This window comes from Pelophylax lessonae (assembly GCF_965119305.1).
Source record: "Pelophylax lessonae genome assembly, chromosome: 9".
In the NCBI taxonomy this organism is placed as follows: Eukaryota; Metazoa; Chordata; class Amphibia; order Anura; family Ranidae; genus Pelophylax; species Pelophylax lessonae.
In genome coordinates, this window is record NC_138776.1 from 146,940,722 (window position 1) to 146,966,571 (window position 25,850).

Below are 25,850 nucleotides of genomic sequence, written 5' to 3' on the forward strand. Positions count from 1 at the left end.
AGCACTAAAAATAACCCTAGCCCTAACCCTTACCCTAACCCTAACCCTAACCCTAATTCTAATTTTTTTTCTGGTTCTGGACATGCTACAGAGCTGAAACTTCACAGGTACACTTTTTAGACCCCCAGACACTGAATCACACAAAAAAAGTTCTTAAAAATTGTAATTTTTTGTTAGAGAGCCAATGATTGGAAAAATTAAAAAAAAATAAAAATAAAAAAATTATGGATTTAGCATCTGGGGGGGGGGGGGGTCTAAAAAGTGTACCTGTGAAGTTTCAGCTCTGTAGCATGTCCGGAACCAGAAAAAATTACGAATTAGGGTTAGGGCTAGGGTTAGGCTTAGGGCTAGGGCTAGGGTTAGGGTTATTTTTATGGCTAGGCTTAGAGGGTTAGGGTTAAGGTTAGAGGGTTAGGGTTAAGGTTAGAGGGTTAGGGTTATGGTTAGAGGGTTAGGGTTAGGTTTAGTGTTAGGGGCTAGGGTTAGGGTTACGGTGAGATACTTAGGGTTAGAGTTAGTAGCCCTACCCCTACCCCTCTAACTCTAACCCTCTAACCCTAAGCACTAAAAATAACCCTAACCTTAGCCCTGACCCTAACCCTAACCCTAAACCTAGCCCTAACCCTAATTCAATTTTTTTTCTGGTTCTGGACATGCTACAGAGCTGAAACTTCACAGGTACACTTTTAGACCCCCCAGACAATAAATCCAAAGAATTTTTTTTTTTAAGTTTTTTTTTTTTTTTTAAGTTTTCCAATAATTGGCTCTCTATCAAAAATGACAATTTTTAAGAACTTTTTTTGTGTGATTTAGTGTCTAGGGGGTCCAAAAAGTGTACCTGTGAAGTTTCAGCTCTGTAGCATGTCCAGAACCAGAAAAAAAAAGATAATTTTTCAGTAGAGCAGGGATGGTGGGAACCCCTTTTACACCTATATGATCTTTTTTTCTGGTTCTGGACATGCTACAGAGCTGAAACTTCACAGGTAGGCTTTTTAGACCCCCCAGACAATAAATACAAAGAATTTTTTTTTTTTAAGTTTTTGTTTTTTTTTAATTTTTCCAATAATTGGCTCTCTATCAAAAATGACAATTTTTAAGAACTTTTTTGTGTGATTTAGTGTCTAGGGGGTCTAAAAAGTGTACCTGTGAAGAGTGTACCTGTGAAGTTTCAGCTTTGTAGCATGTCCAGAACCAGAAAAAAAGATAATTTTTCAGTAGAGCAGGGATGGTGGGAACCCCTTTTACACCTATATGATCTTTTCTTTCTGGTTCTGGACATGCTACAGAGCTGAAACTTCACAGGTACGCTTTTTAGACCCCCCCCAGACACTAATCCAAAAAAAGTCATGCCTGCCACCGTATATATCAGTGGTGGGTGGGCAGTGGCACTGCAGTGGGCACAGTACACTCTGTGGACCTGACAGTCACTGGCACCCAGGCAACTGCAATTATAAAAAAAATATATATATTTTTACTATGCAAGCTCCTGTGCCACCGTATAGATATCAGTGGTGGGTGGGGACGCAGTGGCACTACAGTGGGCACAGTACACTCTGTGGACCTGACAGTCACTGGCAGCCCAGGCAACTGCAATAATAAAAAATATTTTTTTTTTTTCAATTTGCAACAAGATGCTGTGCCACCGTATATATATATATATATATCAGTGGTGGGCAGTGCACTGCAGTGGGTACAGTACACTCTGTGGACCTGACACAGCACTGCAATTATGACAGAGGAAAAAAAAAATATTTTTTAAAATGCAAGGTACTGTGCCACCCGAAATGAGTGTGGTGTGCACACAGTACAGTCTGTGGTGGGTCTGTGGCCTCTCACACACAGCGGGCAGGCAACTGCAGTGTACAATATATAGATAGATATATATATATATATATATATATATATATATATATATAAAGAAAAAACGCAATTACCAGCCCTTAAAAGGGCTTTTGGGGACACTATATATATATATATATATATATATATATATATATATATATATATATATATATAAATAAAAAAAATCCTCAATTACCAGCCCTTAAAATGGCTTTTGGGGACACTATATATATATATATATATATATATATATATATATATATATATATATATAAATAAAATCCTCAATTACCAGCCCTTAAAAGGGCTTTTGGGGACACTAGATATATATATAAAAAATTACACAAATATCAGCCCTTAGAAGGGCTTTTTGGGGTGCTGTCAGGATGCTGTCCTTACAGCAGTAGTGGACCAAGAACACTGACTAGCAAGACCATGAGCACTGACTAACAACTGTCCCTAGCTATTAGCAGCAGCAGCAGCAGCTCTCCCTGCTCTCACTAACACACACTGCTTCAGAATGATCTAAGATGGATGCTGCCCTTGCTTATTTATAGGAGGTGGGAGGGAGGTATGCTGTTTGGCTGGAAATGTGCCTGCTGACTGTGAAGTTCAGGGTCAAAGTTTGCCTCAAAGATGTATTATAGGGGGCAGACCGAACATCGCATATGTTAGCCCGCAGCGGCGAACGCGAACATGCTAAGTTCGCCGGGAACTGTCCGCCGGCGAACAGTTCGGTACACCTCTATTCATGACTTGAGACTTGACTTTGACTTGAGACATATGACTCGAAATGACTTTACTTTTTGAAGTTATTAAATATTTGCATTTTCTCAAGATGTGTTAAAGCAAAATGAATGTGCCTGTTATGTTTCTGAAACCACAGTCACTTAAAACACCTCAGTGTGTTCTGATTTTTAGGACACTGGCTGTTTAACAATGGAAATGTGGTGTTGAAACATGACCGGATGAAGGATTTTGAGCTGTTTGGGCATTCAAAGTGTTTCTTTAATATGCCAAGAAAAAAACACTAAGCAGTTTTGTTAATGTTGAAAATAAAACCAAACCTTTCCAGACCACTAACTTCTGATTTAAAGGTGAAAATTGGGGAAGATCAGTATTTTGACTTGATTTGTGACTTGACCAAAATAAATGACTTGACTTGCTTGCCTTCTAGTAGGGACTTGCTTGCTTTTTGCCACAGTAACTTGGGACTTGCTTGAGACTTAAAGGTACTCATTCATAGTACTTTACATATTTAGGCCTCATGCACACGGGGCTTTAGAAAAAACGTGCTGCAAAACTAGTTCTGACGCCGGGGAAAAAGCAGCTGTAAAAACGTGCTTTCAGTAGCTTTTTCCATTTGCGTTATTGCGCGTTTGGCCACGTTGCTTTTAGCAGCGTTTTTTCTGCCTCCATTCAAAACCAATGGTTCCCTATGGGAGCCTATTGATTTGAATATGGAGGGCTCATCGCAAATCGGATCAGGATGATCCGACTTGCGGCGCGACTTGCGCTGTGATAATCTTGAGGGGGAACTCCACGCCAAAATGGGAAAAAACGGCGTGGGGGGTTCCCCCAGGTTCCAAACCAGGCCCTTTGGGTCTGGTATGGAATTTGAGGGTAGCCCCACGCGGAAAAAACGGCGTGGCGTCCCCCCCAAAATCCATACCAAACCCTTATCCGACCATGCAGGCCAGGAAAGGGGAGGGGACGAGCGAGTGGCCCCACCCCCCCTGGACCATACCAGGCCACACGCCCTCAACATGGGGGGTGTGGGTGCTTTGGGGCAGGGGGGGCTCTGCACCCCCCCACCCCAAAGCACCCACACCCCCCATGTTGATGAGGACAAGGGCCTCATCCCCACAACCCTGGCCGGTGGTTGTGGGAGTCTGTGGGCCCCCTTTAACATCGGAATCTGGAAGCCCCCTTTAACAAGGGACCCCCTCCCTATGTGAATGGGTATGGGGTACATTTAACCCCTACCCATTCACCCCATAAAAGGCAGTGTATGTAAATAATGACAGGAGACGTTTTGAAAAAGTTTATTAAAAATCTTCATCCGGTCTTCTCCGCTTTGGTCTTCTCCCCTCCACTCTTCTGGTCTTCTGCCCTCCACTATTCTGCTCTTTTTACCTTCTGGTCTTTTGCCTCCTCTAGTCTTCTTCTTTCTCCGGTCCTCCTCCGACGCTGTCCCCGGTGATTATGCCGGTCTCTGCAGCTTATTATATAGCCATTATGGACGTGGCCTCCCGATGATGTCTCCGGGAGGCCCCACCACCTTATGTCACAGACAACGTCGTCTGTGACATAAGGGGGCGGGGTCTTCTGATGTCACTGGACGGCCACGCCCAAAATCGCTATATAACAAGCTGCAGAGACCGGAGACCGGCATAATCACCGGAGACATTGTCTGAGGAGGACCGGAGAAAGAGGAAGAGCCAAGGGCAAAAGAGCAGAAGACCAGATAAGCGGAGGGGGAGAAGACCAGAGCGGAGAAGACCGGATGAAGATTTTTAATAAACTTTCCAAAACGTCTCCTGTCGTTATTTGCATACACTGCCTTTCATGGGGTGAATGGGTAGGGGTACAGTGTACCCCATACCCATTCACATAGGGAGGGGGTCCGGGATCTGGGGGGCCCCCTTGTTAAAGGGGGCTTCCAGATTCCGATGAGCCCGCTGCCCGCAGACCCCCACAACCACCGGCCAGGGTTGTGGGGATGAGGCCCTTGTCCCCATCAACATGAGGGCAAGGTGCTTTGGGGTGGGGTGGGGGGGTGCAGAGCCCCCCTTGCCCCAAAGCACCCACACCCCCCATGTTGAGGGCGTGTGGCCTGGTATGGTCCGGGGGGGTGGGGCCGCTCGCTCGTCCCCTCCCATTTCCTGGCCTGTCGGGCTGCATGCTCAGATAAGGGTTTGGTATGGATTTTGGGGGGAGACCCCACGCCGCTTTTTCAGCGTGGGGCTACCCTCAAATTCCATACCAGACCCGAAGGGCCTGGTTTGGAACCTGGGGGGACCCCCACGCCGTTTTTCCCATTTTGGCGTGGAGTTTCCCTTCAAGATTCTCACACTGCAAGTTGCGCCGCAAGTCGGGTCATCCTGATCTGACTTGCGGTGGGCCTTCCATTCAAATCAATAGGCTCCCATTGGGAACCATTGATTTTGAATGGAAGAAAAAGAAACGTATAACGTGGCTTAACGCACGTTAAGCAACGTTATAGCAACGTTATTCAGCCTTTAGCAGCGTCAGACATTTTTACTGCTGTAACGCTGGTCCTCAGAACGCGCAGGCCATGGGTTCTTCTTGCAGCTTGAAAACGCCTATGCCACTTACAGCTCAAAAACATCTGTGTGTGCATGAGGCCATAGAATAACATGGAGGAGCGTTTTTAAGCTGCAAAAAAAAAACGCCTGACGCTACTAACAGCAGCTGTAAAAACGCCCTGTGTGCATGAGGCCTTAAAGTCGTATGTGTGCATATAATATTTTTACCTTTCTCCTTTGCCACTCACTTTTTCCGTTGCTTAGATAGTTTGCTTGTAATTTCTAATGTCACCCGCGCATGCTCCGTTCATCCAGATTTTACGGCAAGTTATTGCTGCTGCCGGAATAATGCAGGGTCTCGCACCGGGCTGCATCATTTCCTTTACTTGATGTCAGCCCTGTGCTCTTGCGAGACTCCGTCCGTCCCCATTCAGGCATTCCTCCACTACCCCATGTGACTTGCAACGTCACAGGGGAGTGATAGTGGAGAGAGCCAAAGATGCGAGGAGAAACTGCGGCTAGTGCGCATGCGCGGGATTTCTTAACAGACCGAACACTGAGGGCGGAAATGCATCACAGAGAAGAACAGGGAAACAACAGTTAGGATGGCGGCGCTATACATGAACAAAAACGCCGCAGAACGGGATCAATAAGAGATGTAAGGATGTTTTTTTATCATATGCTTTACAGGCTATGTAAATAACAATGACTTATTACAGGCTTTAAATTGAAATTGAGAAAAAAAGGTCTGAGTATACTACCGCTTTAAGACTTGACACCATTGCTTGTGATTTGCACATGTGTGACTTGCTCCCATGTCTGATATATAGCAGGACTCAATATTCAGATGTGAATGGGGTTGCAGGAAAGAAAATCGCTCGATTCCCCCATCAACACAGTCACCCGGGGAGTTATTGTGGTCTTCCCCGCTGGGGGGATTGGGTTGCACAGGGAGCTGTCCCTGCTGGGAGAACAGTGATTATTGCCAGTGGCTGTAGCTTATAGCAATAATCCCATTTACAAATCAGCCATGCTGGTTATACCCAAGTCGATCAATGGATGGAGCCGTGTACAATCAGCCTGCCCATAGAGATTCAAACCATCTATGCCCAGCTTTAAGGTCGCTAAAGGGTGAAAGTTTACCATTAGGAAAAAAATGTCAATAGATATATTGCCAAGGTAATTTATCTATACATAATACTGTATAACACAGGCCAGATTAAAAAATGTAAGTATTTGGTTAAAGTAAACATTTATTAGGCTTGCACTATACATGCTGTTTTGTGTGTAACAACTCTGTATATTATAAATAGAGCTTGATTTCTTTCCATAACTGACAGAAAAGTGTTCAACAAAATATTTTTATGACTTTATTGCATTCTAGCCTAAATTTGGCCAATATTTTTATGCATTTTAGGAAAACCCATGTCTCTTGCTGCTTCGTGATGCCAGCTGCCCTCCACCAGCTTTGCTTTTCAGTTGCCAGACAGGAGTTGGCAGAACAAACTTAGCCATGATTCTGGGGACATTAGTTCTCTATCACCGTAAAGGAGCAGCTGGAGAACAGATGTGAGTCTTTCATCTTTAATTTCCAATGTTTATAGGAAAGTGCTGGCTTCATACTTTTCTACTTTATGTGGATTTCAACAGAACCAAAGGTGGTGCCATTGTTCGTTCTTTTACCTAGATAACATGTAAAGCTATCTTCTATATTATTCGTTGGAAGGAGGTCAATACACAAAAGCTTAAAGTAGAAGTTCACCTTTGGAACATGTTCCACCTGTTTTTAGGGTGTTTAGTAAACTGTTCCAGCATCTGCACCTTTTCCCCCACGACAGTGAGTGGGGGATCTTTTCCCTGTACCTGCTGTCATAATTTAAAAAACGCTCTGCACACATAGTCGTGTCATTAGTTCGCTACACTACAAGTACAATCAGTCATTGCAGCTGACAGCTTGAAATTCTCATTAAACTATGAGGGGGCTGGTGAGCACTCTCGAAGCTCATTAATCTTCCTGCTCTCAAGTGACTGCCTGCCCATATTGGAGTTACAGGCAGACCGCTATCCAGAGAGTCTGCAGGAACTGGACATAGCACCCGCGATCTGTTCATTGCCAGTGCAATGTTTTGCACACTTCTTAAAAAAAAATAATAAATGCACACTTTTTTTACCTTCAAAAAATGTGCATATATTATAATTATTTTTCAAAAGATGAACTTAGCCTTTAATGCATTACATATTTTCATGTCTGTGTGTTATTTGTTGTTTTGAAAAATATTTTTTTCCTTCCACTAAAGAGTGTATTGCATGGATCAGCTAAATTTCCCACATGCGTGTTTGACAGTACACTTTATGCGAAAGGTCTATTCACAGAAATTACCGTATTTATTGGCGTATAACACGCACCTCAATTTTAGGAGAGAAATTTCAGGAAAAAAGCTTAAATTTAAAAAAAACGGCTTTGAACTCAGAACATTTTTTTTAAATCAAATGACGTCTCACCAGTGCCCATGAATGCAGCCTCATCAACACAGTGCCCAGCAATGCAGCCTCGCCAGCGCAGTGTCCAGCAATGCAGCCTCATCAGCGCAGTGTCCAGCAATGCAGCCTCACCAGCGCAGTGTCCAGCAATGCAGCCTCATCAGCGCAGTGTCCAGCAATGCAGCCTCATCAGCGCAGTGTCCAGCAATGCAGCCTCATCAGCGCAGTGTCCAGCAATGCAGCCTCGCCAGTGCATTGTCCAGCAATGCAGCCTCATCAGCGCATTGTCCAGCAATGCAGCCTCGCCAGTGCATTGTCCAGCAATGCAGCCTTGCCAGCGCAGTGTCGAGCAATGCAGCCTCACCAGCGCAGTGTCCAGCAATGCAGCCTCACCAGCGCAGTGTCCATATATGCAGCCTCGCCAGCACGGTGTCCATATATGCAGCCTCGCCAGTGCAGTGTCCATATATGCAGCTTCACCAGCACAGTGTCCAGCAATGCAGCCTCGCCAGCGCAGTGTCCATATATGCAGCCTCGCCAGCGCAGTGTCCATATATGCAGCCTCGCCAGCGCAGTGTCCATATATGCAGCCTCGCAAGCGCCATTGACACTATCTCAATCAATTTTAAAAAAGGCCGGGGAGCAGCGCTGAGAGCAGAAGGGGGCGGGCCGGGCCGAGGAAAAGGAAGAATGAGCTATCACTGTCATCGGAAGTCCTGTCGCCTATGATAGACGTCACACGTCTCGGCAGAGGAGGCAGGACTTCCTATGACAGCTCGTCCTTCCTTCTCCCTGGCCTGGCCCGCCGCCTTTTGCTCTTTTGGCGCTGCTTCCTGGCTTTTTTTTTTTATCGGCGTATAACACGCACTGTTGCTTTTTCCTCCAATTTTAGGAGGAAAAAGTGCGTGTTATACGCCGATAAATACGGTACTTCACAGACATTTTTATTCTTTAAAATACTTCTGCCTGATGCTTATTGTAAATGTCTGCTGAGTGGTTTAAAGGCTATGCCATGTAAAAATATAAATAAATATATTGATCCCACATCCATGCAAATTTATCAATAGGAAATGGACAGCTTAGTGAGTTGATGTCATGGTCTTTTAACATGAAGATGGATTATATTGGTTCAGACCATTAGAAGTAGCATAAGGGCTTTAACATTTTTTCCTGGCATGTTTTTTTCCATTTTATGATGTACTTTATCCATATGCCTATTTAGGTGTGAGACACATTTTATGATGCTCCTTGCATTAAAGCACATATACAGATCTTTTATTTTTTATTTATTTTTACATGTATTTTAAATGCAGTAATATCATCCCCAGACAAGATCCACTTACTGGAAATTGTGCCAAAACTGCAGCATCCAGAATAAAAGAGAATTCACCACAGCTGTAAACCTTGTCTAAAGTCCTAGGCAAAAAAAAAATATCTGCATGACAGTCGCTGATGGTCGATTTTTTATTTTTTTTTTCGAGAGAGAATTTATAAAATCACCCAGATGGCAGCTGTTAGAGGAAACATTGATCAAGCTATACAGAATACCTGCACCGATTGCTCATGTTCCCCTCCATGATAAGCAGTGCTGGCAAGGTCTGTTGGCAGTGTTTATCTCCACTCCATTCACATGAACAGGATTCTGTCTACGAAAACTTAGGTGTTCACAGACCCATCAGCCAGTCCCGCTACCGGAGGATGATCATCTCCTTAGATATGACCCAGTTGGTTTTACCTGAAACATGCATCTTGCTACCTTGTTACACAGCTGTTTATGACTTGTGATATGTGGCATGTTCGTTTGTCTGGGGCACTGTAATCTGTTTGCAAACATTCTCCAAAATCGCATATATATATAATTCAGAACTAGTGTAAACTGACAGGTGCCTCAACAACGAATTATAATCCACCAACAAGCAAATTTTTTCAGTTTTGTGTTTTTCTTCTTTACATATCGTTTGGAGTAGAGAACAAATGTCCTATATTGAATAAGTGGCATCTAAGTAAGCTAATCAGCCTAAAGCATTTGTGTCTGTGTGTTGGATCTATTCTATTCTCCTAAAATTATCTGTACATTTGGAAATATTAGTTTAAAATAGAATATGCAAATTAATATATATGCCTGCAAACATTGGGGAATGCTAGGTATAACATCAGGGAAATGTTGCTAAAGCACACACCATGTTCACATACTAAATATGCTACATCTGGTAATCACATAGATGCAACACATTTTTCAGATTCCTTTTGAATTTGACAAAATGCAAATCAGATTTATTTACACAGTGAAGCTTGCAGACAGGAGCTGCTTACGAGGTTACTATGGTAATAGGTCTTCTAGAAGCTTAAGAGTATTTGATACGAGTGTAATTTGGCAGGAAAGTCACTTGGCTTTCTTCTAATTAATTCAGAGCACTGTTTCCCAATTAATTGGTCTGCCTGAATATTTACTGAGGATTTTTTTTCTAAGGTAATGTAATGCTTTTTTTTGTTATAATGCAAAAAATATACTGGTGCATATATATATTTTTTTTTTCCTAAACATGTATAAATATCAAATGACATGCAGAAAAAAAAATCCAACAACTTCACCACACAGCAAATCAGTGTGAAACAGATTAATTTGATTAAACATTTTCTATAAGAAAGTATTCCTAAGTCAGTAGTTCACTTCCCTGTTGATCAAACATAGCTTTGTACCAAAATGAAAAGCCCTGAACACTTACAGTGCATCCAGAAAGTATTCACAGTGCTTAATTTTTTCCACATTTTGTTATGTTTCAGCCTGTTTCCAAAATGGACTAAATTCATTATTTTCCTCAAACTTATGCAAACAATACCCCATAATGACCATGTGACCATGTGAAAGAAGTTTGTTTGAAATCTTTGCAAATTTATTAAAAATAAAAAACAAAAAAATCACATGTAAAAAAGTATTCACAGCCTTGACCATGACACTCAAAATTGAGCTCAGGTGCATCTTGTTCCACTGATCATTCTTGAGATGTTTCTACAACCTGATTGGAGTCCACCTGTGGTAAATTCAGTTAATTGGACATGATTTGGAAAGGCACATACCTGTTTATATAAGGTCCCATAGGTAACAGTGCATGTCAGAGCACAAACCAAGCCATGAAGCTAGGAATTGTCTGTAGACCTCCAAGATAGGATTGTATCGAGGCACAGATCTAGGGAAGGGTACAGAAAAAAAATTCTGCAGCATTGAAGGTCCCAATGAGCACAGTGACTTTCATCATTCATAAATGAAAAAAGTTTGGAACCACCAGGACTCTTCCTAGAGCGGGCCTCCTGGCCAAACTGAGTGATCGGGGGGAGATAGGCCTTAGTCAGGAAGGTGACCAGGAACCTTGCTCCAGCATTTCTCTGTGGAGAGAGGAGAACCTTCCAAAAGATCAACCATCTCTGCAACACTCCACTAATCAGGCCTGAATGGTAGAGTGGCCAGATGGAAGCCACTCCTCAGTAAAAGGCACATGACAGTCCACCTGGAGTTTGCCAAAAGGCACCTGAAGGACTCTCAGACCATGAGAAACAAAATTCTCTGGTGTGATGAAACAAAGATTGAACTCTTTGGGCTGAATGGCAAGCCTCATATCTGGAGGAAACCAGGCACCACTTATTACCTGGCCAATATCATCCCTACAGTGAAGCACGGTGGTGGCAGCATTATGCTGTGGGGATGTTTTTCAGCAGCAGGAACTGGAAGACTAGTCAGGATAGAGGGAAAGCTGAATGCAGCAATGTGCAGAGACATCCTTGATGAAAACCTGCCTTAGAGTGTCCTGGACCTCAGACGAAGGTTCATCTACCAACAGGACAACGACCCTAAGCACTCAGCCAAGATAACAACAAGTGGCTATAGGTCAACTCTGTGAATATCCTTGGGTGGCCCGGCCAGAGCCCAGACTTGAACCTAATTAAACATCTCGGGAGAGATCTGAAAATGGCTGTGCACCGACGCGCCCCATCCAACCTGATGGAGTTAAGAGGTCCTGCAAAAGAGAATGGGGAACTGCCCAAAAATAGGTGTGCCAAGCTTGTAGGATCATACTCAGAAAGACTTGAGGCTGTAATTGGTGCCAAAGGTGCTTTGATAAAGTATTGTGCAAAGGCTGTGAACACTTGTGTACATCTGATTTTTTTATTTATTATAAATTTGCAAAGATTTCAAACAAACTTTTTTCACGTTGTCATTATGGGGTATTGTTTGCAGAATTTTGAAGAAAATAATGAATTTAATCCATTTTGGAATAAGGCTGTCACATAACAAAATGTGAAAAAAAGTGAAGTGCTGTGAATACTTTCCGAATGCACTGTATATATATTGCCTTGAAAAAGTATTCACCCCCTTTGACTTTTTACCCATTTTGTTACATTAACAAAACACTGAACTTAAAGCTGTAATCTGAATTGTATGTGATGGATCAGAACACAATAGTCTAAGTTGGGGAAATGAGGAAAATATATACATAGAACTATTTTTTAGAAATAGAAAACAGAAAATTGACATGTGCGTATGTATTCACCCTCTTTGTTATGAAGCCCATAAAAAGCTCTGGTGCAACCAATTGCCTTCAGAAGTCACATAATTAGTGAAATGATGTCCACATGTGTGCAATCTAAGTGTCACATGAATTGTCATTACATATACACACCTTTTTTGAAAGGCCCCAGAGGCTGCAACACCTAAGCAAGAGGCACCAGTAACCAAACACTGCCATGAAGACCAAGGAACTCTCCAAACAAGTAAGGGACAATGTTTTTGAGAAACCAAGAGACGGCCGCCCACCAAAACTCACGGACCGGGCAAGGAGGGCATTAATCAGAGAGGCAGCACAGAGACCTAAGGTAACTCTGGAGGAGCTTCAGATTTCCACAGCAGAGACTGGAGTATCTGTACATAGGACGACAATAAGCCGTCCGCTCCATAGAGTTGGGCTTTATGGCAGAGTGGCCAGAAGAAAGCCATTACTTTCAGCAAAAAACAAAATGGCACATTCTGAGTTTGCGAAAAGGCCTGTGGGAGAAGGTGCTCTGGTCTGATGAGACTAAAACGGAACTTTTCGGCCATCAAAGAAAAAGCTATGTCTGTCGCAAACCCAACACATCACATCACCCAAAGAACACCATCCCCACAGTGAAACATGGTGGTGGCAGCATCATGCTGTGGGGATGTTTTTCAGCAGCCGGGACTGGGAAACTGGTCAGAGATGAGGGAAAGATGGATGGTGCTAAATACAGGGATATTCTTGAGCAAAACCTGTACCACTCTGTGCGTGATTTGAGGCTAGGACAGAGGTTCACCTTCCAGCAGGACAATGACCCCCAAACACATTGCTAATGCAGCCCTTGAGTGGTTTGAGGGGAAACGTGTAAATGTGTTGGAATGGCCTAGTCAAAGCCCAGACCTCAATCCAATAGAAAATCTGTGGTCAGACTTAAAGATTACTGTTCACAAGCGCAAGCCATCCAACTTTAAGGAGCTGGAGCAGTTTTGCAAGGAGGAATGGGCAAAAATCCCAGTGGTAAGATGTGGCAAGCTCATAGAGACCTATCCAAAGCGACTTGGAGCTGTGATTGCCGCAAAAGGTGGCTCTACAGAGTATTGACTTTAGGGGGGTAAATAGTTATGCACATTTACTTTTTTTTTGTTAATTTTTCCTATTTGTTGTTTGCGTCACAATGAAAAAAAAAAAAAAAAAACCTCTTCAAAGTCGTGGGCATGTTCTGTAAATTAAATGATGCAAATCCTCAAACAATCCATGTTAATTCCAGGTTGTGAGGCAACAAAACACGAAAAATGCTGGGGGGGGGGGGGGGGGGGGGTGAATACTTTTGCAAGGCACTGTAGTACAGAAGATGATCACAAGAATCATAACTCTGATGTAAGTCTTCCTAACGTTTTACAGACTACTGTCCAAGGTTGCAGATGCAGAGAATACATGCACACAAATGGCCTTATTAAAATAAAGAGTGTCGGCAGATTCAGGAAACTACGTAATGCAAGTCAAGTGAAACTGTCTATTGTATTACATTTGATTTAGAAAAATTCAGATTGCCCAATGCTTATAATCTAACAACTGACCCTATTGAATAATCTTGTTTTACTTTAACTTCTGTTACAGCACCACCCAGAGCACAAATGATTTACCAAAGGAACACTTTCAGGTCATACAGAACTTCATCAGTATGGTACCAGATGGAGAGAAAATCGTTGCAGAGGTAAAGTTCTGTTTTTAATGGCTAATTATATATTATATTATGTTACACCATTGATGAACTCTACTACTCTTACACAAGTCATCTAGTTCTGTGGTTTTTAGCCACCAGGCCGTGGCCCGCTGCTGGAACACAGCTTCCCTTCTACTGGGCCGCAGCTTCCTGTTTGTCAGACCACATAAGGCAGTGGTTCTTAACCTTGTTGGAGGTACTGAACCCCACCAGTTTCATATGCGCATTCACCGAACCCTTCTTAATTGGAAAAATAAAATTATGATTTTTTCAAATTCAAAACATAGGTATATATTATTTTAGGTATATATTTATACATAGGTGCACAAAATGAACAAAACCATTAAGAACAAAGAACAAAACCATTAAAACATGATTTTCACACAAAAACAAAAACATAATAATGAATATTTACTGCAAATTAGTGTGACTTCTGCTGTTGTCTTTCAGAGACCAGTTCAGAAATGCGCGGCTTTATCTTGGCAAGTGCCACTCTCATGTCATTTTCGCCACAAAGTCTGTTCCTTTCCTTTGTTTTTATGTCCAGCATCCCCCCTTACAGCAGGCCAGGGTGAGGTGAGGTCCCGTCCCCCATATAGATCACCCCCTTAACAGTAGGCCAGGGTGAGGGGGATCTATATGGGGGACCCCGGACCTCACCTCACCCTGGCCTGCTGTAAGGGGGGATCTATATGGGGGACCTCTCCTCACCCTGGCCTGCTGTAAGGGGGGATCTATATGGGGGACCTCAGACCTCACCTCACCCTGGCCTGCTGTAAGGGGGATCTATATGGGGGACGGGACCTCATCTCACCCTGGCCTGCTGTAAGGGCGGATCTATATGGGGGACCTGGTCCCCCATATAGATCTCCCCTTACAGCAGGCCAGGGTGAGGTCCCCCATATAGATTCCCCCTTACAGCCAGCAGGCCAGGGTGAGGTGAGGTCCTGTCCCCCATATAGATCTCCCCCCTTACAGCAGGACAGGGTGAGGTGAGGTCCGGACCCTGGCCTGCTGTAGGGGGGGAGCTATATGGGGGACCCCAGAGTGACCTAACCTCACCCTGGCCTGCTGTAAGGGGGGATCTATATGGGGGACCCCAGAGTGACCTAACCTCACCCTGGCCTGCTGTAGGGGGGGATCTATATGAGGGACCTCACCCTGGCCTACTGTAAGGGGGGATCTATATGGGGGATCATGTCCCCCATATAGATCCCCCCTTACAGCAGGCCAGGGGGAGGTGAGGTCCTGTCCCCCATTTAGATCTCCCCCCTTACAGCAGGCCAGGTTCCCCATAAAATAGATCCCCTTTACATAGTCTTCTCAGTGTTCTCACACAGTCAGTCAGACAGTCAGTCACTAGACTAGTACAGCCAGTACTATTCCAGTCCTACCTTTTTTTCACCTGTGTCCCGACCCCGATCACAGGCTAGGTTTCCTCCTGCAGGCTGCAGCACCACTGTCACCACTGGCACTCTGGCCTCTCACCTGCCGGCTTCTTCTGCTGCTGCGGCTGCCTGGCCTGGTGGTTCTCTCCAGCGCTGCGCTGGGCGGTCGCTGCACGGGTTAGTCCCTCCCCCAGACAGTCCCTCTGCACAGCCAGCAGTGAGAGTGAGCCAGGGGCAGAGAGAGCTGCGAGTGCGAGCAGACTCAGCGGGCGGCGACGGCCAGCCTATTATGACAGAGTGAGTGACATGACACTGCGGAGCGGATGCGCCCCCCCCCAGATGTTGCGCCCGGTGCGGCCAGCCCCCCCTGCACCCCCCATGCTACGCCACTGGATTTTATGTATTTCCATGATGACGTCGCGGAGCGGGAGCAAAAGGACATGCCCGAAACTGGAGAAATAGTCCCTGACAGCGAAAGTGGTACTAGCGAAGGGTGTGCCGAACCCTCGAGACAGACCCACCGAACCCCTGGGGTTCGATCGAACTCAGGTTAAGAACCACTGACATAAGGTGTATGAAAAAACCATGCCTGTAATACCAGTCTGCAGCCACTAGATGGTGCCGCTCTTACTAATGAAGAGCTTAGCTATACAGTAAACCCCCGCTCCATCGCGGTTCAGTTTTTGCGGTCCCGGTATATTGCTTTTTTTTTTGTAATGTTATTTTACTATATAAATCATTAAAAATGAAATATGTTTGTGTTTTCCATAGCTCTTGCTATGTCTCTCAGTATCTTTTATGTGTTTAAATGAGTTTCTATTGTTTTAAAAGTGTGTTTAAAGACCTTAAAATGCTTTTACACGTACAGTGACAGTAAAAAAAACATGCCTACAATGCATTTTAATAGGGTTTTTCTATTTCGCGGATTTTCACTTTTCGCGGCTGGGTCCGGAACGTAATCCCCGCAATGGAGGGGGGTTTACTGTACTAGATTTGTACATTCAAGGTACAGTTATGGCTTTGGCTTTGCACATGCTGGTTATGGAGCCATGACTGTCTGTGACTTGTAGTGGGCAGTATGCATAAACATTGCAGCTGCTTCACTCACCCCAGGGAATGCGAGAGGTGCTGCATGGGAGCAGAGGGTGGAGTGAAGGAGACTGGGAAATGGACTTCTAGAGAGAAGTATGGAAAACAGCATCGCAGACAGGACAACTTGTAATCATTGCTGCTGTTTTGGAAAGAAGTTGTGTCCTCATTTTAACTTTTCAATAGAGTGGAAATGGATTAGAAACCCTGTCAGTTTGTATAGCGGTCTGTGACCAGGTTAGAGAGAGTCACCCTTTCTATTTTGTCCTGTTTACCATTATCATTGAAAGTGAAAGAAAATCCCAAATTTTGGGTTGTCCCCAGAAAAGTAATACAGGTGAAATCCCCTTAATTTGCAGGGATTTCCTCTCACATTCTGTTGTGGCTATGGGACAGACGCAAAGGTAAATCTCCAATGGGACACAGATGGGGGAGAAAAAACTGACAGATATCCCTTCCTTGCTCTATATAGTTTTGCACAGTCAAGACTCCATAGTCCAGACTGTTGTGGTGCATCAGATAGGCACAACAGTGCAATCTTACTATTTTCTTATCTTTTTCTTTTTTTTTTTTTTTTTTGCAAATATTAATTTTGAGTATTTTGAGTATTTCTCCTATCTATAAAGCTGTTAAAGGCTTTCAATCATCTTCTTTATGTTTGACAATAATGACCCTAATGCACCAAAATCTACTTTCTAAATACATTTGGACTATTTTAGGCCTCTTTCACACTGGCAGCAGGGGATATGGGGGGAGGCAAAAAACGGGCAATGGAGCTGTGGTTTTACTACTCCCTGATTATGAAAATTAGAGCCTGACAGGAGATTGCCAACAAGGACAGGTGTCAAGAAATGGTGGTAATGCCTCCTGGTTGCCTGCCAGCCGCTGCTATACTGCCCTCTGAAAAGCAATCCACCAAAGATCACCTTCAGACAGCCTGTCTGAAAGAGCCATGAGCTTACTTATTGTGCTTACCTCCTCATCACCTGTCCCTGATATATTGGCAGCGCACAACTGCCACCAATGCTCACGCTCAATGCTAATTTCAGAGCTCTAAGTCCTCTGGCAAAGCAGGGAGAGGTGTGTTGAACTGCTACAGATGGACTACTGCTTTCACACAGGGCAGCTGTCTTTATCTGTAGCCAAATGCTGGGGAACAGTGTTTTTTTTAACTGGAGATAGGGCCGATTTAAAAAAAAAAAAAGGAAACCAAAGTAAAATATTTGGATACGTGTTTTTCTGAATCCTTAACTATAGACTTAAATGTAGACTTTAGTTGGGTTTTAACCACTTGCCGACTGCCTAACGCCGATCTACGTCGGCAGTCAGCCCCTCACAGGCAAAGTGACGTAGGGCTACGTCACTAGCTTGTGAGGGTCTAGGGAGCGAGCGCGCGCCCCCGGAGGCGCGCTCCCGCGCGGTCACGGACCCCCCCACGCGTGTGACCAGCGGACCCGATGTCCGCCGGTCACTCAGCGATCGGCGGGGGAGAGGGAGAATGTCAGGCAGCTTGTGTAAACAAGCTGCCTGTCATTCTCCTCGCTGTAAAGACACTGATCAAACGGATCTAGTATGTAGATCCGTTGATCAGTGTCCTTACAGCTCAAGCCACAGCCAATCACAGTAGAAAGCACGCCCCTAGGGATACACACAGCCCCTCCCTCCCAAATAAAGTTAACCCCTTCACAACCAGTGTATTTTTACAGTAACAGTGCATATGTATAGCACTGATTACTGTAGAAATGTCACTGGTAACCCCAAAAGTGTCACAAATGTCAGTCAAGGGTCCGATCTGTCCGCCCCAATGTCGCAGTACCGCAAAAAAAATCGCAGATCGCCGCCATTACGCGTTAAAAAAAAAACAACAAAAATGACAAAAATCTTTCCCTTTGTTAGTAAACGCGATAACTTTTGCGCAAACCAATCAAAATACGCTTTTTGCGATTTTTTTTTTTTACCAAACATAGGTAGCATAAAACAAATTGGCCTAAAATTTAAAAAAATTTTGATTTTTACTTTTTTTTTGGGGGGAATTTCATATAAAAAAATGTGAAAAATATTGTTATTTTTGCAAAATTGACGCTCTTTTTTTGTTTATAGCGCATGATCAAAAAATCGCACAGGTGATCAAATACCACCAAAAGAAAGCTCTGTTTGTGGGAAAAAAAGGACGTCAAATTCGTTTAGGTACACCGTCGCACGACCGCGCAATTGTCCCTTAAAGTCACGCAGTGCCGAATCGCAAAATACCCCCTGGTCAGGAAGGGGATTTACACAGGCGGGCGGATCTCCAAACTGGATTCCCCGACGATCGGGGCAGAGCAGCGGCGATCGCCGCCGCTCCTCCCCTGGCCCGACTGCCGCTGTGAATGAAAACAGCGGGAGCGCGCCTCCGGCGGTGCGCGAGCGCCACCTACAGGGGGAGGAGTCTAGCGACGTAGGTCTACGCAGTAGCAGCACAGTGGTTAGTATTAAAGTGGTTAAACATGCTCAATGGGTGACATGTCCAGTGAGTATGCTGGCCATGCAAGAACTGGGATGTTTTCAGCTTCCAGGAATTGTGTACAGATCCTTGCAACATGGGGCTGTGCATTATCATGCTGCAACATGAGGTGATGGTCGTGGATGAATGGTACAACTCATCAATGGTAGTCACTGATTGGCTAGCTCCCTTACTGGTTACCATAGCTGCACAGACGGCAGAACCCGGAATACACAGGGCTACGGCGGCAGCTGAGGGAGAAAAAGCTACAGCACTGACATTTAAGAGGCAATACCTCAAATAAAAGGGACAAATAATATGCCACAACTTCAAAACAAACTAAAACTGCCAATAAAGGTGTAACACTCAATAAAACAGTAAAATGATTTTAAATGCGGAATAAATCCTGCTAAAATTGTTATATACAGTAAAACCTTGGTTTGAGAGTAACTTGGTTTGAGAGCACTTTGCAAGACGAGCAAAATTTTCAAATAAATTTTGACTTGATATACAAGCGATGTCTTGATATACAAGTAGCCTCAAGTCACAGCTGAGTATAAAAGAGAAGAGAGGCACCTCTAAGTGTAGCAATATGGTTACATTTAATGAAGGTACAACATTTTGCAACTCACATGGTTGATGATTGGAACAGTCACATCCAAGGATGCAGGCATCAGGGGTAAAGCTGTCCAAATAGACCATCCTCCACACCGCCATCTACGTCATCCCTTCCATGCTGCCCCTCGCTTTCAGATCGCTTTACTGCAGGGTGGTCTTCCCGGTCAGGATTACAGATTGGCAGCCGGCGGTGCAGAAGATGGTCTATGTGGACAGCTTTACCCCGGATGCCTGCATACTTAGATGTGCCTGTTTTATTCATCAACCATGTGAGTTGCTAAATGTTGTACCTTCATTAAATGGAACCATATTGCTACACTTAGAGGCGCCTCTCTTCTCTTTGATACTCTGTAGCTCCTGCTGTATTTTGCTTCTAATCCCCTTGTGGAAGCGCCATTTGTGGATGGACATTTTATGATGACACAACCTATCGCAATGCTATAATCTTTTTATATGGACTATAAACTGAAGGATTTATGAATAAATGGTTGTGGAACGAATCATCTGAGCTTCCATTATTTCTTATGGGAAAATTTGCTTTGATATAAGAGTAAGAGTGCTTTGGATTACAAGCATGTTTCCAGAAGGAATTATGCTTGCAATCCAAGGTTTTACTATATATATATATATATATATATATATATATATATATATATATATATATATATGTATATGTATGTGTGTGTGTGTATATATATATATATATATATATATATATATAATCTAGATAAAACTATTATATAAAAACAGGAGTAACGTGAAAACGATAAAAACCTGCTGACACTTTGGATCCACATAATAAATACAGCAACAATGCACAAAATACATAGATATAAAATAATATAAAATCATCATAGAAAAGAGTAATAGGCTTACAATTAAAAGATACCACCACTATAGTCAATCATTAAAATCCAAATGAATAAAATGCATAGCCGATAATAATTTTGGATAAGATTGGACAAATAACACTAATCAGCGATCAGAGATGAAGCAATTAAGGTCAAATTCAACATTTAACCCTCGGGGGACAGCAACCTTGGTTTCAAAAATCCAGAAAGATTCTCTCTTACTCAACTGACGAATAAAATTGCCTCCCCTCCAATGCCTTTTAACCTCTCTGTTCAAGAAAAAAAATCTCCATGTTGGCTGCAAGAATGGATTGCAAAGTATATATAAAAAATGTATTTATTAATTTTTTTTTTTCATAGTAGGCGCAGCATTCTTGATTCTTTGTTGTGGGAACACAAGAGCATGTTTGCAGCCACTATATTTTATTTTTTCATTTATTTTTTTGTATTGTATCTCTATATTTATATTTTGATTTCTGATTAGTCACACGCTATACATAATTTAAATACTGGGTAGCGCAAAAAATATATCCTTTTCTTGAAGTCCATTAAGAGATGCAGGTTTTTGGCTTTCTGTGGGCAGCAGTATAACCTACATTTTGAAGAATTACTAGATTCCTTTGTTTCTCAATGGACTTAAAAAAAATCTTATTTTTCTTGGTGTTTGTATTCCCATCAGAAAGATATTATATCCCTATAATTGTCACACCCTGTCAATGGGAAATTAAGACACCCCGATTAAAAACCTGTATGACATTCTAATCTTATGTGACAAATATTCATGTTCTTGCTCTTTCTGCCATAGGTAGACCATGCTATTGCCTTATGTTCTGAAATGCATGATATTAAATCAGCCATACATGAATGCAAGAAAAAGCTGGAGGGCATTGGTGAAGACTACCAAATTCAGGTATTGTTGTTCTGTTTAAAGTAAAGGTTTATAAACTTGGTCAAACTGAATTTAAAATGTAACTCCAGTTTCTTTTACAAAATTGATCTATTAGCAGAGCAGACTCTGAATATAAATTGAAAGTATAACCTGGGCAAGCATGCTAGATTTTTTCCTTATCCCTTGGAGCAAAGTTCATACTGGCACAAGAAAGTGTAAAAATAAACTGGAGTGGACTCTGTACAAAATGGTGTACCACTTTAAATTCAGGCTGACGTTGCATACAGCACTATTAAATCTACAGTTGCATAACACAAAAGTACACTATTTGTGTAGCCTTCCTTTCATTCACATGTTTTTGTCATGTTTTGTTGCAGTATTTGAAGACAACCACTCGCAAATCAATTGTTGTAATAATTTGATTGTTCACTATTGAATGGTTATAATAGTGCAGCCTTACCTCGCACAGATTACTTAGTGTATGTCAAGCCAAAAACTTAAGTTTTGAATATACTGGGAAAGATTAGAGCATTCACTGCTATCTGTTTCTTGGTTAGGCCTCTTGCACACAGGAGTAAAAAATTTATGCATTTGTATGCATTTTGGCCTTAGAGAGATTTACCTTCACTTCCTATTGCAAAATCTATAGGAAAACAGTATAAATCGAAAACTAAGGATAAATCCTTATATATATAAATCCGTATATCAACCATATAATAAATACAAATATGCTCAGTAGAAATAGTAACATTTGTAATAAAGATAAATAAATGTGCAGCAGCTCACAAAAGTAAGTACACCCCTCACATTTTTGTAAATATTTTTTTATCTTTTCATGTGACAACACTGAAGAAATGACACTATGCTACAATGTAGTGAGTGTACAGCTTGTATAACAGAGTAAATCTGCTGTTCTCTCAAAATAACTCAACACACAGCCATTAATGTCTAAACCGCTGGCAAAAAAAGTGAGTATACCCCTACGTGAAAATGTCCAAATTGGGCCCAAAGTGTCAATATTTTGTGTGGCCACCATTATTTTCCAGCATTGCCTTAATTCTCTTGGGCATGCAGGTCACCAGAGCTTCACAGGTTGCCACTGCAGTCCTCTTCCACTCCTCTATGATGACATCACAGAGCAGGTGGATGTTGGAGACCTTGCATTTCTCCACCGTCTGTTTGAGGCTGTCCCACAAATGCTCAATAGGGTTTAGATCTGGAGACATGCTTGGCCAGTCCATCACCTTTACCCTCAGCTTCGTTAGCAAGGCAGTAGTCATCTTGGAGGTGTGCTTGGGGTCGTTATCATGTTGAAATACTGCCCTGCCGCCCAGTCTCCAAAGGGAGGGTGGGGATCATGCTCTGCTTCAGTATGTCACAGTACATGTTGGCATTCATGGCTCCCTCAGTGACCTGTAGCTTCCCAGTGCTGCCAGCACTCATGCAGCCCCAGACAATGACACTCCCACCACTATGCTTGACTTTAGGCAAGACACACTTGTCTTTGTACTCCTCACCTGGTTGCCGCCACACACGCTTGACACCATCTGAACCAAATAAGTTTATCTTTGTCTCATCAGACCACAGAACAGGGTTCCATTAATTTATGTCCTTAGTCTGCTTGTCTTCAGCAAACTGTTTGCGGGCTTTCGTGTGCATCATCCTTAGAAGAGGCTTCCTTTTTGAATGACAGCCATGCAGAGCAATTTGATGCAGTGTGCGATTTATGGTCTGAGCACTGAAAGGCTGACCCCCCACCCCTTCAACCTTTGCTGCAATGCTGGCAGCACCCATACGTCTATTTCCCAAAGACAATCTCTGGATATGACGCTGAACACGTGCAATAAACTTCTTTGATTGACCATGGCGAGGCCTATTCTGAGTGGAACCTGTCCTGTTAAACTACTGTATGGTCTTGGCCACTGTGCTGCAGCTCAGTTTCAGGGTCTTGGCAATATTCTTATAGCCTAGGCCATCTTTATGTAAAGCAAGAATTCTTTTTTTTTTTTTTTAGATCCTCAGAGAGTTTTTTGCCATGAGGTGCCATGTTGAACTTCCAGTCACCAGTATGAGAGAGTTAGAGCGATAACGCCAAATTTAATACACCTGCTCCCCATTAACACCTGAGACCTTGTAACACTAACGAGTCACATGACACCGGGGAGGGAAAATGGCTAATGGGGCCCAATTTGGACATTTTCACTTAGGGGTGTACTCACTTTTGTTGCCAGTGGCTTAGACATTAATGGCTGTGTGTTGAGTTATTTTGAGGGAACAGAAAATTTACACTGTTATACAAGCTGTACACTCACTACTTTTACATTGTAGCAAAGTGTCATTTCTTCAGTGTTGTCACATGAAAAGATATAATAAAATATTTACAAAAATGTGAGGGGTGTACTCACCTTTGTGAGATACTGTGTATGTAAAGGATTATTGATTCCTAAGATTATACAAAAACATGCATCAAGTATCATCAGCTAAAATATTCAGAGGACACATACAACTATAAAAATGTATCAAATCTTAGACATGGGCAGTCCAGTTAATGTTTTAAAACATAGATCAGCTCTATGTAAACAACATTAAAAAATGTATATAGAAAATTAATCCATGTGGGTCCAGCCTAGGCCAATACACTATATTGTACGGTACCAGTTATCATAAAAACAAAATGATACACACTGCTCAAACAAATTAAAGGAACACTTTGAAAACAAATCAAATCTCAATGGGGAATAATTTCATGCTGGATATCTATATTGATATGGACTGGGTAATGTGTAAGGAACAAAAGGATGCCACATCGTTTGATGTAAATTAAAATTTTTAACCTACAGAGTGCTGAATTCAAAGACACCCCGAAAATCAAAGTGAAAAAATGATGCAGCAGGCTAGTCCATTTTGCTGAAATTTTATTGCAGCAACTCAAAATGGTAGTTTGTATGGCCCCCTACGTGCTTGTATGCATGCCTGACCACATCAGGGAATGCTCCTAATGAGATGACAGATAGTGTCCTGAGGTATTTCCTCCCAGATCTGGACCAGGGTATCACTGAGCTCCTGAACAGACTGAGGTGCAACCTGGCAACATCGGATGAACCGAAACATAATGACTAGAAGTGTTCTTTTGGATTCAGGTTAGGCAAGCATGGGGACCATTTAGTGGTATAAATTCCTTCATCCTCCAGGAACTGATTGCATAATCTTGCCACATGAAGCCGGCCTTTGTCATGCACCAGGAGGAACAATGGGTCCAATGATTTCATCCTGATACCTAATGGCAGTCAGGGTGCCATTGTTTAGTCTGTAGAGGTCTGTGTGTCCCTCCATGGATATGCCTCCCCAAACCATCACTGACCCACTACCAAACTGGTCATGCTGAACGATGTTACAGGCAGCATAACATTCTCCACTGCTTCTCCAGACTCTTTCACGTCTGTCACAAGTGCTCAGGGTGCACCTGCTCTCATCTGTGAAAAGCACAGGGCGCTGGGCAGTGAGCACAGGGCCCACTAGAGGACATCAGGCCCTCAGGCCACCTTCATGAAGTCTGTTTCTGATTGGTCAGAAACATTCACACCAGTGGCCTGCTGGAGGTAATTTTATAGGGCTCTGGCAGTGCTTATCCTGTTCCTCCTTGCACAAAGGAGCAGGTACTGGTCCTTCTGATGAGTTAAGGACCTTCTATGGCCCTGTCCAGCTCTCCTAGAGTAACTGCCTGTCTCCTGGAATCTCCTCCATGCTTTTGAGACTGTGCTGGGAGACGCAGCAAACCTTCTGACAATTGCACGTATTGATGTGCATCCTGGAGGAGTTGTACTGCCTGGACAACCTCTATAGGATCCAGGTATCACCTCAAGCTACCAGTAGTGACACGTATGTATCTAAATGAAAAACTAGTGAAAAACAGTCACAGACGATAAGTAGGGAAAAAAATGTCAGTGGCCTCCACCTGCAAAACCATTCCTGTTTTAGAGGTCATCTTATTGTTGCCCATCTAGTGCACCTATGTGTATTGCACTAACACCAAAGCACCTGAAACTGATTAACAACGCCCTCTGCTACTTAACTGGCCAGATCGATATCCCAGGTGTTTAATTGACATGATGCTATACTCTGAATAACAAGTGTTCCTTTAATTTTTTGGAGCAGTGTGCACGCACACACACACACACACACACACACACACACACTCACTGTTCACTTTATTAGGTACGCCTGTTCAATTGCTTGGTAGCACAAATTGCTAATCAGCCTATCAAATAACAGCAACTAAATGCATTTAGGCATCTAGATGTGGTGAAGATGACTTGCTTATGATCCAACCGAGCATTAGGATAGGGAAGAAAGGGGGTTTAAGTGACTTTGAGCGTGGCATGGTTGTTGGTGCCAGGCAGGGCTGGTTTAAGTATTTCAAAAACTGCTGATCTGCTGGGATTTTCATGCACAACCATCTCTAGGGTTTACAGAGAATGGTGCGAAAAAGAGAAAATATCAAGTGAGTGGAAGTTGTGTGGACGAAAATTCCTTGTTGAGGTCAGAGGAGAATGGGCAGACTGGTTCCAGATGATAGGCAACAGTAACTCAAATAACCAGGTTATATAGGAGGAAAAATGCCAAAGGGGATTTGACAAAAATGGGGGAAGGGATGTTGTGATGCCAAAAGGGGTACAATGGCCACAAAAT

The 25,850-nt window shown here is 43.0% G+C and overlaps 1 protein-coding gene across 2 annotated transcripts in view; it reads left to right on the forward strand.

Moving 5' to 3' along the window:
• PALD1 (phosphatase domain containing paladin 1) overlaps nucleotides 1-25,850 on the forward strand; it is a 379,422-nt gene that overhangs the window by 205,897 nt on the left and 147,675 nt on the right. For both annotated transcript variants that reach the window (XM_082269285.1, XM_082269286.1), the window contains exons 8-10: nucleotides 6,529-6,680; nucleotides 13,739-13,835; nucleotides 21,078-21,182. In XM_082269285.1, the coding sequence (XP_082125411.1) occupies nucleotides 6,529-6,680; nucleotides 13,739-13,835; nucleotides 21,078-21,182 (354 nt within the window). The remainder of the gene's footprint in view (nucleotides 1-6,528; nucleotides 6,681-13,738; nucleotides 13,836-21,077; nucleotides 21,183-25,850) is intronic.